The 15738-nt window shown below is 43.0% G+C and overlaps 1 protein-coding gene across 1 annotated transcript; it reads left to right on the top strand.

Annotated features, from left to right (window-relative positions):
- Window positions 1–3441: 3441 nt before the first annotated feature.
- Window positions 3442–14282, top strand: MRPS10 (mitochondrial ribosomal protein S10). Its single transcript, XM_047795939.1, has 7 exons — window positions 3442–3522; window positions 7721–7785; window positions 7875–7947; window positions 10037–10173; window positions 11394–11502; window positions 12858–12947; window positions 13411–14282. Exons 1-7 carry the CDS (start codon window positions 3475–3477, stop codon window positions 13492–13494), a joined length of 606 nt encoding a protein of 201 aa, XP_047651895.1. The 5' UTR covers window positions 3442–3474; the 3' UTR covers window positions 13495–14282.
- Window positions 14283–15738: the final 1456 nt, after the last annotated feature.

Raw genomic sequence — 15738 nt, 5'->3', positions numbered from 1 at the left:
GTAGTCCTGTACCAAATAAAAAAGCTATTCCTTGGCAAACACGGTGCATTTAGCTGGCTTTGGAAATTTATGTTCTGCTTCCGGGGCCCACGTGTCCAATCTGAAGATTTTTTTCTACGTTTTATTCTTTCACTCAGTACTCATGTGCCAGGCACTATTCCACACTGTATTAAACACGGGGGAGTTGAGTGGATAAAGATGACTGTGACATCATTCCTATCAAGGAACTTGATATTCAGGAAAGACATACAGGGCCCTGGGAACTGATCCAGTTCCCCCACTGGAAGCAAAGCAAAGAATAAAGCAAAGGTTTGGAATAAAGCAAACATTATGCTTTACTGCTGTTCTGAACTGCAATTTACAATAGATGCTCGGCAACTATTTGTTAAATTAACTAATCATCTCTCTAACGTTCCAGGTATGCTTATCCATGTGTGTGTGTGTAAATAAAAGCTCTTTTGAGTTTACCTAAAGTCCATTCTGAATTCCACAGACTCCTCGTCTAATTTGCTCAGCCATAGTTAGCCAGCTGTGGAATGAAGATGAGTTTTAATGTTAACATAAGCAAAACATAATTAGGAAGGCATGTTAAGAAATTGAATAATATATTCCTAAGCGAACTATACTGATCTCTGGATACCCCTGTATAAAAGAGCCAAAGGGTTGATTAATTTCCTTACAAGAGAATCTTTTGAAAAGGGCTGCCCCCCACCCCCCACCCCCAAAGGAAATGTTTAACATTTCTGTTTGAGCTGGAAAGGCCAAGTATACATGTTTGCTTCACATTCCAACACACATTCCTTACATATAACACAGATCTCCTTCTGGGCTGTTTGGGATCATTACTTCCTCTGCTTGTGTAATTTTATTTTTGGCAGTCTTGCCATCTCTCTCTTTTTTTTTTTTTCAACCACTTTATTAAGATAGACACATAAAATGCTATGCATATTTTTTAATACAACTTGATGCATTTGGAGACAAGTGTGTAACCACGAAACCATAATCGAGGAGAAAAGGCGTCTTTTACAACAACTGGTGCAATCAAAATATGATTTAACTTAGAAATAGTTGATGTATACACTTATTTTTCCTGGATCTACAGCAAGATGGACTTGCATCAACTCTCTGGAATCATTTGATCTGCTCATTTACATTAGGTCAGGTTTGAAAGTTTAGGTCATAGGGAAGAGATCCATATGGACTGGCCAGGCTTCAAAACGCTTTCCATACTAATAAACTAAGAAGTTTTACATGTCCAAACAAAAACAAACAAAAACCCACTGTCCATGCCCATACACCATACCAAAGGGCCCTGTCCACAGCTGGCAAAACCTGGGGTTGCCCCTCACAATGACTCCCACCTTGCTACTGACTAACTGGACCCTAAGCTATTAGGCCCATAGTTGGTTTGGTGACACGGGACATGGTTTAGGCCTGAAAAATAAGGGGACTAGGGGGTTCTGGCCACGGTTCAGCGGAAACGAATCCGACTAGGAACCATGAGGTTTCGGCTTCAATCCCTGGCCTCACTCAGTGGGTTAAGGATCTGGTGTTGCCGTGAGCTGTGGTGTAGGTTGCAGATGCAGCTGGGATCTGGCATTGAGGCTAGCAGCTACAACTCTGATTAGATCCCTAGCTTGGGAACCTCCATATGCCACGGGTGTGGCCCTAAAAAGACAAAAAAAAAAAGAAAAGAAAAGAAAGAAAACGAAGGGACTATACCCAATTCCCACACTTCAGAGCATGAATGGAGAAAGCTGGTGAGCCAAAAGCAGCAAGCAGTGACCACAGGCAAGGCAGAATTATGAGGGAGCAGAAACTGTAAACAGAGAAATCCCATCAATAAAGAGACCATGTTTGGCCTTAGGGATGGAGAGGACATCCAGTCCCTAAAGCTGCTCCGAGCCCACTTTTCCAGTTACAGGAGCAGTTCAGGCCACATACATGTTGAAAAAATAAATAAATAAAATAACTCCTTTTCTTGCAGGAGGTGGGGATGTGGGGAATCTCTAGTCCTCACATCCAAAAGAGACTTAAGAGACTGGAGCTTATTGAGGTCAGCTGGAGGGGTGGAAAGGGCACTGAACTAGGATTTTTTTCTTTCTTTTTAGGGCCGAACTCTCAGCATATGAAGGTTCCCAGGCTAGGGGTCTAATCGGAGCTACAGCTGCTGGCCTGCACCACAGCCACAGCAACGTGGGATCCGAGCTGTGTCTTCGACCTACACCACAACTTATGGCAACGCTAGATCCTTAACCCACTGAGTGAGGCCAGGGATCGAACCTGCGTCTTCATGGATGCTCAATTCGTTTCTGCTGAGCCACAATGGTAACTCCGGAACTAGGATTTTTGATGATGGTCATTGGTTCAGCTGTAACTAACTCATCATAATGACTTTGAATGAGTCATTTCACTATGGGCTTCGGTTTCTTCACCTTTTAAATTAGGATAAAATGTATGTATTCTTGTGAGGATCAGATTAGGTAACACACGTAAAAATTGTTCTCAAGCTGTAATGTCACCATCATTGACAGCTACAGAACTGTCACCCAGCTGAAGCTACTCAAGGCAGAGGCGGGCTGAGGAGCCCTGGAAGAAGCCGCAATAGAGTTGCAGAGCTATGGGAAAACTCCTCTGGCTAAGAGAGACCAGCCAATTGTGAATGTCACAATTGAAAGACGTAATCCGGTTCCGGGAGGGCCCCTGGATAACCTGCCAAGGCTATGGCTATTACAGACATCACCACTTAAGTACAACCTCAGGTCGTTCCTCCAGGGCAAGATGAGCTAAGAGACCAGGAGCTTTGGACCACCTGGCCAGGGAATCGTTAAACCAGTGACATCATGACTCTTGACTCTACAATTCAGAAATGTCACAAGACAATGACTAATCCCAGCTTCTATGCTCTTCCTCTTAAAACAAAACAAAACAAAACCCACCTAACTCAAAGACCAAGTTGGAGTACATCTAAGGCTTGTCTCCCACTCCCTTGCTTGGCGCCCTGCAATAAATCCTTACTTTGGAGCGAACTCCCGCTGTCACTTTGGCTTTCTGCGGGCCACGGGTACACAAGCGCTTCGCTGCGTCATAACGGGAAAATAAATCAACCAATAATCCACTAACTCAGAGATAACATTGTCAATATATCAGCTGACATGACATCAATATATACTTTTTTTCCAAGCATGTATTTGTTATGTTTGCCTCCAACAAAACAGGAACGGTAATTTGAAGAAGGAAACGCTGGCGGAATTCACTGTCTCTCTAGGTACCAGCTGAAGCTTTACCGGCCCGGCTGCGACCGGGAGGAAGCTGGCTGTATTCGCAGTCCCACCCTCAGAGAGCGTAGGATCACGTCTCTATGGTTGTTCCTGAGCCGGAACACAGGGATACACTCTTTCCTTTTGCGGAACTCTATGGTCAGAGGACAGCTCTGTGACCCCGGAAGCGATCCCGGGAAGCTGGGGCGGCAAGATGGCGGCGCGAGCGGCGTTTGGGGCGCTGGCCCGGCGTCTCTGGCAGGTACCCGGCGCGCTGAGGGTATTAGGCGGACTTACGGATACAGTTGCCTCTATGTCTGGCCGTCGCGTGTCGTTCTGCCAATCTGGAGTCCTCCGCGATATTTATTCCTTATCTCAGCCCGTTGTTTGCAGGGAAGGAGCGAGAAAAGGGCTGATGTTTTGTCCAGTTTCTTTTCATAGGATAAAACGTAATGAGTCAGGGCAACAGGAAGAATCAGAATGTCAAAGCTGTAAAGAATATAGGACAGCGAAAGTTCCAGACCCGGCCTTTCATATTTGCGGAATAAACCGAGGCTCGGAACAGGCAGGAAGTTTCATCTCTCTGAAATGAGGTGGCATGAGCCTTTGACGCTTCCCGCGGAACCAGACTGAGATACCTTGCTGATAGCCGGGTTTCTGAGACTTAGATGAGAGTCGCTGAAGTCAGAGGAGTTGGTTGGATAACCTCTGCTCGGTTCTTTGGAGAAAGAAACAAAACCTTTAGCATCGGTTCTCAAGTTAGTTAGCCTTAGCACCCTTTTACACTCTAAAAATGGTTGAGGACTCCAGAGAGCTTTTATTTTTGTGGGTTTTAGCTGTGAATGTTTAGCTTACTGGAAGTTACAACCAAGAATCTTTAAAATGCGTTTTCCTTTAAAAATAGCGCTGGGAGTTCCCACTGTGGCGCAGCAGTATGGAACCCTACTAGCATCCATGAGGACGCGGGTTGGATCCCTGGCTTCGCTCAGTGGGTTAAGGATCCAGCGTTACCATGAGTTGCAGTGTAGGTCGCAGACGGGGCTCGGATCCCGCTTTGCTGTGGCTGTGGTGTAGGCCCTCAGCTGCAGCTCCCATTCAATCCCTAGCCTGGGAATTTCCTAAAAAGAAAAGCAAAAAATTAAAATAACACTAATAAACTCATTACATGTTAACGTAATTAATGTCTGTATGGGGTACAACTAGATTTTCCGAAACAAATTTAGTGAGAAGAGATGTTTTTGCACATCTCTGATTTTGGCTTAATAGAAGACAGCTGGGGTTTCACAGCAGCTTCTGCAGTCTGTTGCTATACCACAGTGTCTGGAAAACTTCACTGCACACTGGTGACAGAATGGCAAAGTTGCAAATAACGTCTTACTATTATTATGGAAGTAAGTTTAATCTCTCCAGCCCACAGTGAAAATGTCCTCGGACCAGAATTTAAGAACCAGTGTTTTTAAGAAAAGGCAGGTGGTGTTAGAGATTGAAATTTTGAGCTATTTTTAAGACACAGTTACCAGACTACAGCTTACGCCTTCAAAAAAAAAAAAAAAAAAAAAGGAGGGAGTCCCTGTTGTGGCTTAGCTGTAACAAACCCGACTAGTATCCATGAGGACGTGGGTTTGATCCCTGGCCCTGCACAGTAGGTTAAGGCTTCAGCGTTGCCGTGAGCTGTGGTGTAGATCCTGACACAGCTCGGATCTGGCGTTGCTGTGGCTGTGAGGTAGGCTGGCAGTTATAGCTCCCATTCGACCTCCAGCCTGGGGAATTCCATATGCCTTAGGTACGGCCCTAGAAAGACAAAAAAGAAAGAAAACTTAAGAACTTCTTAAGATTAATTTGTAGGTTGAACAGCACATTAGGCTTCAACTTTTTAAAGCAGGGGTTTATACCCGGAGAAGATGCCTGGGAAGTGTTGTATTCCTTAGACCTGAGGTCCTTCTGCATAACCGGATTATTGGGGTGGCCACTGGCATAAATGTGGGAAAGGAGTTTTCTTTTACTGCCTTGTATTGTGTTTGAATTCCTTTCTTTATTTTTCCCCCTTGATCCAGGGGCGATTGTGAAAGTTTCGATTTGTGTCCATCTCAAGAAGGGAGGAAGGACAATAAGCTAAGAATAGACTTTTAAAAACATACTTAGGTGACCCTCAGCTGTTTTAAGTTTCATTTGTAGTAAACTGTTATTCTCATCCTCAAAGTATGTTTAAGGATTCTGGGAGTGCTTTTGTGACACAGTGGGTTAACAATCTGGTGTTTTCACTGCAGCAGCCTGGGTTACTGCCGTGGCGTGGGTTGGATCCCTGGTGAGGGAATTTCACATGCTGTGGGCGCAGCCAAAAAAGAAAGAAAGAAAAAGAGAGAAAGAAAGGAAGAAAAGGATCCTATTGAGCTTTTCCAGTTTACACATTTATTTTTATTTTATTTTTTTGCCTTTTAGGACTGCACTCATGGCATATGGAGGTTCCTAGGCTAGGGGTTGAATCAGTGCCACATCTGCGTCCTACACCACAGCTCACGGCAACGCTGGATCCTTAGCCCACTGAGCAAAGCCAGAGATTGAACCCACATCCTCATGGATCCTAGTTGGGTTCGTTAACAGCTGAGCCACGAAGGGAACTCCTCAGGTTACACTTTTAAATCTCAGTGGCAAATTACAAGTAATATATGGAACTATAGGTTTCCTACAACTATAGGTTTTGTTCCACCAGGGGGAGCTGACAATAAAAGATTTGGAAAGGCTGGATTGTTGCACTATGAGGCACAGCAGTGATAAAACATGAGTGTAAATTCTGGTATGTGTCTCAATTTATTTATAACCTAGTTATCCCAGCCAAACCAAGACATGCATATGCTGGAAGAGCTGTGGGAAAGCTTTAAAAGAAGGATACCTTCAAATTCTTATTCCAACTCTTTTAAAGTTTTTTTTAAAGGTTACTGGTAGAATGATTTCCCTGTGCCCTACGGTAGGTCCTTGATGATTATTTAACATATGGTAGGGTGTATATATTAATCCAAAACTTCTAATTCATCCCTCTTCTCCATGTTTCCCCTTTGGTAACCATAGATTTGATTTCAAAATCTTTCCGACTCTTTGACTGGCCAGCAGGGACTTGCTGTGTAGTGTAGGGAACTCTGCCCAGTATTCTGTGATGACCTATGGGAAAGGATCTGAAGGAGAGTAGATGTGTGTACATGTATAGCTGAGTCACTTGTACAGCAGAAACTGTCACAAAATTGTAAGCCAATTATACTTCAATAAAGCATTAAAAAATGCAAAAAAAAACCTCCCAACTCTGAGTCATAAACTAAATTATAAAGACAATTTTAATGCTTAAAAATATGTAAATAAGTATTATATTGAAAAACATTTAATCTATAAAAAATAATGGGCAAATGAAGTCACACTTTTTTTTCCTTCATGTCTGCACATTTAGCTCATAGCTGTTCTTTTAATGTGAAGATTTTTTTTTTTTTAAGTTCTTACTCCTGAGCTTTAAAAGATAGTTTTTCAGAGTTCCCATTATGGCTCAGTAGAAATGAACCCAACTAGTATCCATGAGGATGCTGGTTCGATCCGTAGCCTCCTTCTGTGAGTTAAGGATCCTGCATTGCTATGAACTGCAGTGTAGGTCACAGACATGGCTCAGATCTGGTGTTGCTGTGGCTGTGGTATAGGCTGGCAGATGTAGGTCCAGTTTGAACCCTAGCCTGGGAACTTCCATGTGCTGCACCTGAGGACCTTAAAAAAAAAAAAAAAAAGATAAATGATAAAGAGTCTCTAGTATTTTGAGAATCCTTTTTGATTATTAACTCTACACCTTCTTTTTAAAAGTGAAGTCTAGGAGTTCCTGCTGTGGTGCAATGGGATCGGCAGCATCTCTGGAATGCTAGGACTCAGGTTTGATACTTGGCCTAGCACAGTAGGTTAAGGATCCAGCATGGCCACAGCTGTGGTGTAAGTCACAACTGCAGCTTAGATTTGATCTCTGGCCCAGGATCTCCATATGCCACAGGACCGCCAAAAAAGGAAAAGAAAAAGAAAAGCTAATTTGACATTTTAGTTACCCCAATATCTGAAATAATGAGATAGCCTGTTATTTGAAGCATCTTTGCATCTTTTTTTTTTTTTGTCTTTTTGCCATTTCTTGGGCCGCTCCCGTGGCATATGGAGGTTCCCAGGCTAGGGGTCGAATCGGAGCTGTAGCTGCCAGCCTACGCCAGAGCCACAGCAACGCGGGATCCGAGCCGTGTCTGCAACCTACACCACAGCTCATGGCAACGCCAGATCGTTAACCCACTGAGCAAGGGCAGGGACCGAACCCGCAACCTCATGGTTCCTAGTCGGATTCGTTAACCACTGAGCCACGACGGGAACTCCCCATCTTTTTGTTTTTAATGGAAACCGTGAATCTTTTGGGGGTTGACTTTAATTCTAATACACATCCCCCTTTTTTTAAGGGTTCAAGAAATTTTTCTATAAGCAGTTCCAGGAGCAGTACGGCCAAAAATGGTGGCTTTCTTCTGTAAGTATATAATTGGATGTGTGAAATTGAATAAGAAAACGGAGTCTTAGTGCTGTTTTACTTAGGTTTCTCTTTGTTTCTGCATGTAGTAGCACCACTATGAAGTGGGTACAGTTTTCAAACCTACACGTTGATGTTCCCAAGGATATGACCAAGCCTGAGGTAGGTACTCTCTATTTCTTGACATGGGAAGCTACATAAGCAGTGAATTTGCATCATTATTCTATTTGGGGCTGTTTCCCAATCACTTGATGAATTAAAAAATGTTCTGGAATACTGGTGCACGGCGCACCTGAGGAGAGTGTTCTGATGTCCCTGAGTGCTGCCAGTCTCTGTCAGGCTCTCAGGGTAAGTGTTGATTCAATCGATTACTTATCCCAAATAACTGTGGGAGTGAGCAGCCTTTTGCTTTTAGCTCAGCATAGAGTGGACAGTTGTCATACTTAATGATGCCAAATACTTGGTTATCATGTTACGGAAACATTTTTTTCTGGTAGCCTTCTGGTCTTTGTTTTCATTTTAAGATATCGAGCCTGGACCTGGATAGTGCTTTCTTGTTCACAGGGAGAAAGAGCATCGTCACAAGTTGGGAAAATCCAGGAGCAGCTGTGTAACCTTGTTTCCTTTGAGTGAAAACCATGATTCCACCAGCCCAGCTTTCGTGTTAATTGTAGTTTAAAAAATTCCTTACAAGTTCCAAATACTTCCAGCTCCACCCTGCAAAAGTAATTCCCTTTCATAGTTTTGTACAAATCCTTCTAGACCTTTGTCTGTATATATATGTCTGTGCATGCGCACACCAGAGTGGAATTGGGTTCCACCTAAAGGACTGCTGGTTCAATTTTTGCACTTGGTAGATACTGGACATATTTCCATGAGGGCGCGTATAAACCCCAGGTCTCCAGCTCAGATGCCTGTGTGAGCCAGGCCTATAAGGAAAAGTGACAGGATGACAGTGACAGGCTTGCCCTTTATAAGCAAGACAGCTGCTACACTAGCCACTTGTTGACATGTGGGAAATCAGGCAATAATGTCAGATTGTCAAAATTTTCCACACTAAATGAAATTCAGATTTTTATTTTATTTTTTATTTTCTTTTGCTTTTTAGGGCTGCACCATGGCATGTGGAGGTTCCCAGGCTAGGGGGTAGAATCGGAGCTACAGCAGCTGCCAGCCTATGTTACAGCCACAGCAACGGCAGATCCGAGCCATGTCTGCGACCCACACCACAGCTCATAGCAATGCTGGATCCTTAACTCACTGAGCGAGGCCAGGGATCAAACCCGCAACCTCATGGTTCCTAGTCGGATTCATTGCTGCTGTGCCACATTGGGAACTCTGAAATTCAGATTTTTTTTTTTTTTATGCAGAGTCTTTTGATTTTTAACATTTGTAACAGATTCAGAATATCTTTAAAACCCTGTAGAAACCAACCAGATCACTCTTTGGGCTATATTTCTCCTCCCTTGTCCCTCAACAGATAGAATATCAGTATATTCTGTCTCTTTGGAGAGCTTGAGAATGAATGTCTAGCTTCCTAGTCAGTAAGTAGATCTTCTTTCAGGGACAAAGTAATTTAACCCTGAATCATTGGATTAGTAATATAAATTACTGGTTTACTGGTTTGCTGGATGAATGAAGCGAAGATAATTCACCTCTTGGAATAAAGTCAGAAATGTCAAACCCATTATTTCTAAGATCTTTAAGTTATAGGGTGGAAGAAGTAGAAGTTATATTTACAGTCAGTGTCATAACATTTTAATGAGAAATGAGTAATTTTATTAGGGCAGGCAAAATAAACGCGGACACAATCTAATGAGAAGACTATGAATAGCAGTGGCTCGCCCTTGTTTAACAGTGCCTTATAATTTATAAGCACTTATGTCCCTGCTTTCTTGTTTGTTCCAGAGAGAAGTATTGTGAGCTGTAGCACGGGTACTGTCCTGTTTATATAGGAGAAAACTAAACTGCCATGAGATTAGATGACTTGTCCAGTGTCATTCAGCTCGAAGTGGCAGAGTAATTCTCAGCCCAGGTCTGCTGACCAGGCTGCTTTTATTAACAGACCCCAAAGTCCTTTCCTGTGGTGAATTTGGGGTTCAATAACTAGTAAACTCGAAGGTTCCATTGGTGATTTTGTAGGTTGCTTGAAAATCCTTTTGATTCAACCTGTATTTTAGTCAAGTTTTCCAGTTATAAATATTAGAGGAACCGTGATCAAAACTTTTCTTTTTGATTTTTGAAATTGTAGATAACCATTTCTGATGAACCAGACACATTATATAAGCGCCTGTCAGTTTTAGTAAAAGGCCATGATAAGGCTGTTTTGGACAGTTATGAATACTTTGCCGTGCTTGCTGCTAAAGAACTTGGCATCTCTATTAAGGTGTAAGTATGGACTTTCTTAATCTGATCTTTCAGCTGCCGTAACACAATCAAGCAGGAAAATGGTGCCAGACCCAGCTAGGTCTGAGCTCTCAAAGTAGGACACAGCCTCATCATGGGGAGCATTTAGAATTGTGATGTTACCCCAAGCAGGATCATTCCTTCTTGTCTACCAGCATTTTTATTTTATTTATTTATTTTTTGTCTTTCTGCCTTTTCTAGGGCCGCTCCTGCGGCATATGGAGGTTCCCAGGCTAGGGGTCTAATCGGAGCTGTAGCTGCTGGCCTGCGACACAGCCACAGCAACATGGGATCTGAGCCAAATCAGCAACCTACACCACAGCTCACGGCAACACTGGGTCCTTAACCCACTGATCAAGGCCAGGGATCGAACCCGCAACCTCATGGTTCCTAGTTGGATTCGTTAACCACTGAGCCACAACAGGAACTCCTACCAGCATTTTTAAATGCTAGGATGGGTGAACAAGGAAAATGAGGGAATCCTTTCTCTAGAAATTGTGGAGACATAAGGAGGCCCAGAAGCCCTCGTGTCTGGGATCGCCATGGGGCAGGGAGGCAGTCCTTTTGGGCCTGTTGGAATCAATGGTCTTTGCTATTATAGCCATTGTCAGAACCGCCTTAAGAAACATCACTCACCTAGAACTTTTGTGTATGAGCAAGGCGAGCCTTGATGTCACTGCAGGGTCCAGTACAGCTGCAGCTCCTTCTGATGTTGAACAAGGCCCCTTTGGGGCTTCGCCACCCTTGCCTTCTAACAGAGCTGAAGGAACCCACACATTTCCCGTAACAGACAATAGTTGTGTGATTATCACACATGGCAGAGCATTACAACTGTGTCAACACACGGTGCTGCTCCTCATAGTTCATGTATTTGGTCATTGTGGGACCTCAAGGGTGTGAAAACTGGTGATGCGTGCACATGTGTGTGTGTGTGTGTGTGTACATGTGTGCATTCACTTGCATGCCAAGGCTTGTTTTTAGATCTATGGCAGATGGTCCTGTTGCTGTCTGCAGGTTTATTTTGGCCTGAGCTTCATGACAAGAGTTGTTAGAGATGAGAGTCTTGACAAATGGAAGTCGTTAATGCCTATAATTGAGCGTGAGCCTGACCTACAAAATTGCGGAATCATGCTTTGATATCAGTGACTCAGGTTTGAACATCACTTAGCTTAAGAATGTTGCTTTGCCCATTAATTTTCCAGACATGAGCCTCCAAGGAAAATAGAGCGATTTACTCTTCTCAAATCAGTGCATATTTTCAAGAAGCACAGAGTTCAGTATGAAATGAGAACCCTTTATAGATGTTTAGAGGTAAGTTTGTCTCAGGCATTTTTTAAATGCCCCAAATGTCACACTAGCACTAGCATCATAACTTGCCTTTAACCCTGGCTGAGTGGACTTCCAGTCCGTCGGCCCACGCCTGATAGTGTGGAAAGGGTAAATGTCTGTTTGTCATGGAAGCAGCATGAGAGGAAAATCAAACTCAAGTAAAGCCATCCTTCAGAGTAGTTCATACTTTAACTCAGTAATACAGACTAGGGTGACTAATTTTTATACACGCAAGCTAGCATTGGAATAAGTGTTGCTTATATTTGAAAAATTCTAGCTAAGTTTTCACTCAGCTCTAACAATTCTTTTCACTGCTCGCTGGATTTCCATGCCTGTGATGGGCTCATTAAGGTTTGTATTCATTGGTTATCATTCATTTGGGCAGCTGCCCAGATCGTCATAGCCTTGCAGTTAAGGAAAACTAGGGCTCTGGAGTCACACAGCTAAGTCCAGGTACTGGCGTTTCCTGCTGTGTGACTTGTGCCCCCCCTCCTCCCCCAGAGAGTGGAAATGATAACAGTCTCTGTCTGGTACGGCTAGTGTGAGGATTAAATGAGATATTTATCTGAAGCACTTAAACACTTGGTCACATAGTAGATGATTGGTAAGTGTTAACATTGGTAAATTTTATTTTATTTTTTTGCCTTTTGTCTTTTTAGGGCTGCACCCGCGGCATATGGAGGTTCCCAAGCTAGGGGTCTAATCGGAGCTGCCGGCCTACATCACAGCAACGCAGGATCCACCATGTCTGCAACCTACACCACAGCTCATGACAATGCCAGATCCTTAACCCACTGAGCCAGGGATCAAACCTGCAACCTCAGAGTTCCTAGTTGGATTCGTTTCTGCTGTACCACGATGGGAACTCCAGATGGGTAATTGTTGAAACAAGTGCATTTGCATCTTTTTATATGAGAAGTATGTTCTAGGCATTAAGGATACAAATACAATGAAGACATTATCCTACCCTTAAATGAAAAAGAAAAATCAAAAATCACCTTGTGATGGAACACACAGAAAATCTGACTGACTCTGTCTTATAATTTAGTCTTTTGTTTCTTTTGTTTTGAGGTGTTTTGTGAAACTCTTCTTAGTATACTGTTTTGATACTGTGCTTGCCAGCTGGGTTCTGTGAAGCCCTGGCTTTAAGGCATTTGGGAGGAAGGGGCATGGGGCCGTGCTCCCCTCAACTAGTTCAAATCAGGGGTCTACACTTTTTTCCTTTCAAATTCTGATCGATTTCATAGAAGAAAAGATTCTACTACTACAAAAAAAAAGACCTTAAAATTTTGACTTTAACAGTGTAGCATGAACCGATTTCATGTTTGAAATTTTAGTTAGAACATCTCACTGGAAGTACAGCAGATGTCTACTTGGAATATATTCAGCGAAACTTACCTGAAGGAGTTGCCATGGAAGTCACAAAGGTATGGCTTGAGTTCCCACCTGTGTTGGAAGGAGATCTGTGTTGTGTTGCTACATGGCCCCTTGAGTCTGGCCACTAGGTGGAGGGGAGGACCTGGAGGCAGTTGCTTCAGTGGTTAGGGGCAACCTGTGCGGTGGTGGCAGCTCAGCGCACTGCGGCCCTGCGGCCCACGTCCTCCTGGTGCCACCTCTGACACCTCCCTTCCTCTCAGTGGGTGTCTAGACATGGGTTCCACATTAACTGGCGTTCTGTGGAGAGTGCTGAGGATCAAACAGGTTATACGTGTGAGAGTGTTTCATGTACCATCGAGTTTCCTTGCCTCTGTGTCAAAGCCCCGCAACAAGATGAGAGGATAGAAGAGAAAAGTCGAGAGGACTTGAGGGAACAGAACGAATAAATCCAGTTTGTGGCTGAGGAGTTCACTTAAGTCCATCCACGTTATAATTTTGTTTTTCTCTCTTTAGACAAAATTAGAACAATTACCAGAACACATCAGGAAGCCAATCTGGGAAACAATGCCAGAGGAGAAAGAAGAGAGCAAGTCATAAAGTCCCAGCGCCACCGCTTGTTCCGGGGTGTGCAGTGAGGGCGGGCCAGACCAGCGTGTCAAGGCGGGGGAGCCCTCAGCAAAGACAGTTTCGAATCCACCTAACTTCTCCTAAGGCCACATGCCCTGACCAGTGGAAGCAGGGGTTAGAACTTGGGGGACACATTGGACTATTTTATCTGTTCTTTTATACATGTCACTGTTTCAGTTCTGATGTTTAACAAATGCCAGCAAACCTTTTGGACCGCTCTGTACCAAGAGTCAAATTCATATTTGTTATTCTGCTGTTGTTCAATCATTAGTTTGTGATTTATATTGTTTCATTCATCTGAAAGTATTTCAGATATTCCTCACACATTTTTTTTCTTTCAAAGTACCTACAAGGAAGTTTTGATTAACTTAACCCTGAGCAGTTAAAGTTTTTGATACTTACCTTAGTTCAGGCTGGCAAATGCTAGTTTGGGGGTGGTGACCTCCAAATTCTCATGTAAACATTACATTCTTAAAAATGGGTGTACTTTGCAGGAGAGCAAGCTCATTTATGGCATGTCCTGAATTCTGCTGTGGCCCAAACCCTTACAGGGCTGTCTAGAAGGGTCACCAACATGGAATTTGAACATTGATGAAATTACTGCCTGAATCATTTCATTCATCCTGTAATTTATTTATCCAGCAAGCTTTTCTTATGTTAACTCTGCACCCAGCACTCTAGTAAATACCAAAAATTGAATAGAAATAATGGCTTTTGAAAATTGTGCAAGGCACAAATAAATACTTTTCCTTATTAAATTCCACATTGATAAGGCCTCTTTCTTTGGGTGAACAGCACTGTTTTTGTTTGGAGATGTCTGCTTTTCCATGAGACTAAATAGTAGTTAAAGCTCTGAAAGAGGCACGACGACAGTGGGCTGAAATTGCTGGTGAATCAACCCCAAGGGAGTGATTCCTTTCCTTTTTACAGCAGAATCGGGTCCATGTCTTCTGTGGTTTCCTTCACATCGCTGGGGTGGTTACAACATCTCAGTTTTTCCCCCCTTAAATCAGAGTCCCTGTCCTCTTTTCCCAGCCTGCTATCAGGTGTGCATGTTCTGAATGTACACTGCTCGTGTATCAGACTGACATTACTGTCATTAACATGAAAAGAATGACAGCCTTGTGCCCTGTGACCTCATTCTGTTCACAGCTCTTTTGGTGACTTTGTCATTCACAAATGCCTGATGAGTGCTTAGCCCTGGTCTAAGCTTCAGGGTTAAGAACTAGTCATGGGAGTTCCCGCCGTGGCTCAGTGGGTTACGAACCCAACTAGTATCCATGAGGATGTGGGTTCAATCCCTGGCCTCACTCAGTGGGTTAAGGATCTGGCATTACCATGAGCTGTGGTGTAGGTTGCAGATGTGGCTCAGATCTGGTGTTGCTGCCAGCTGTGTTGTAGGTCAGCAGCTACAGCTCTGATCCGACCCCTAGCCTGGGAACTTCCATATGCTGTAGGTGCGGCCCTGAAAAGACAAAAAGAAAAAAGTCAGTAAAACAAGAGCAATATAATGGTAACTATATCTAGCAAAGCAGTAATTGTGACTCATTTTCACTTTAGAAGAAATCCTCAAATACAGATCCACATCTAATCTTTTTTTTGTGCTTTTTTTACAGACAATCATTTATTATAATAGGGTGACTTCTGCATACACACCACCACTTTTAAAGGTGTCTAGGAGTTCCTAGGTGGCTTGGCAGTTAAGGATCCAGTATTGTGATTGCTGTGGCTCAGGTCAGTGCTGTGGTGTAGATTCAGTCCCTGACTGGGTAGTTTTGCATGCCATAAACATGGCCAAAAAAATTTCTAAAAAAGGTGTCCATCCATTTCCAGCTATTTTCAGACCGAAGTAGCCTAAAAACCAGATTATTTAGGACTTCAAATTATATATTAAAATCTTGTTTTAAGATTATATATATAAATAAACTACATATACAATAAAAATTAGTGATATTTCTTTGACATATTTAAAGCCTATTCTTGGTATAAACTAGGTAAGTTTATTTTGATAGACTGAGAAAGTTTGTCGGTTTTTTAAAAATTGGGCCTTCTGAGTAAACATATATTCTGAAAATTAGAATTAATGTCCAAGTCTCACTTCCTTTTTTTTCTTTTTTTTAAATATTACGGCTGCATCCACAGCATGTGGAAGTTCCCAGGCCAGGGATTGAAACTGAGCCACAGCTGCAACCTACCCCACAGCTGTGATAACCC

The sequence above is a fragment of the Phacochoerus africanus genome, chromosome 9 (genome assembly GCF_016906955.1).
Source record: "Phacochoerus africanus isolate WHEZ1 chromosome 9, ROS_Pafr_v1, whole genome shotgun sequence".
NCBI classification, from domain to species: domain Eukaryota; kingdom Metazoa; phylum Chordata; class Mammalia; order Artiodactyla; family Suidae; genus Phacochoerus; species Phacochoerus africanus.
Note: the sequence above shows the minus strand (reverse complement) of the source record. Positions and strands in the feature narration are given on the sequence as shown.

Excerpts from the sequence above, each read along its gene's own strand:
- MRPS10 (XM_047795939.1), top strand. The coding sequence starts at position 3,475 with ATGGCGGCGCGAGCGGCGTTTGGGGCGCTGGCCCGGCGTCTCTGGCAG. Across the intron at positions 7,786-7,874 it reads AAAAATGGTGGCTTTCTTCT|TAGCACCACTATGAAGTGGG; the intron begins GTAAGTATATAA and ends TTCTGCATGTAG. Across the intron at positions 7,948-10,036 it reads AGGATATGACCAAGCCTGAG|ATAACCATTTCTGATGAACC; the intron begins GTAGGTACTCTC and ends TTGAAATTGTAG.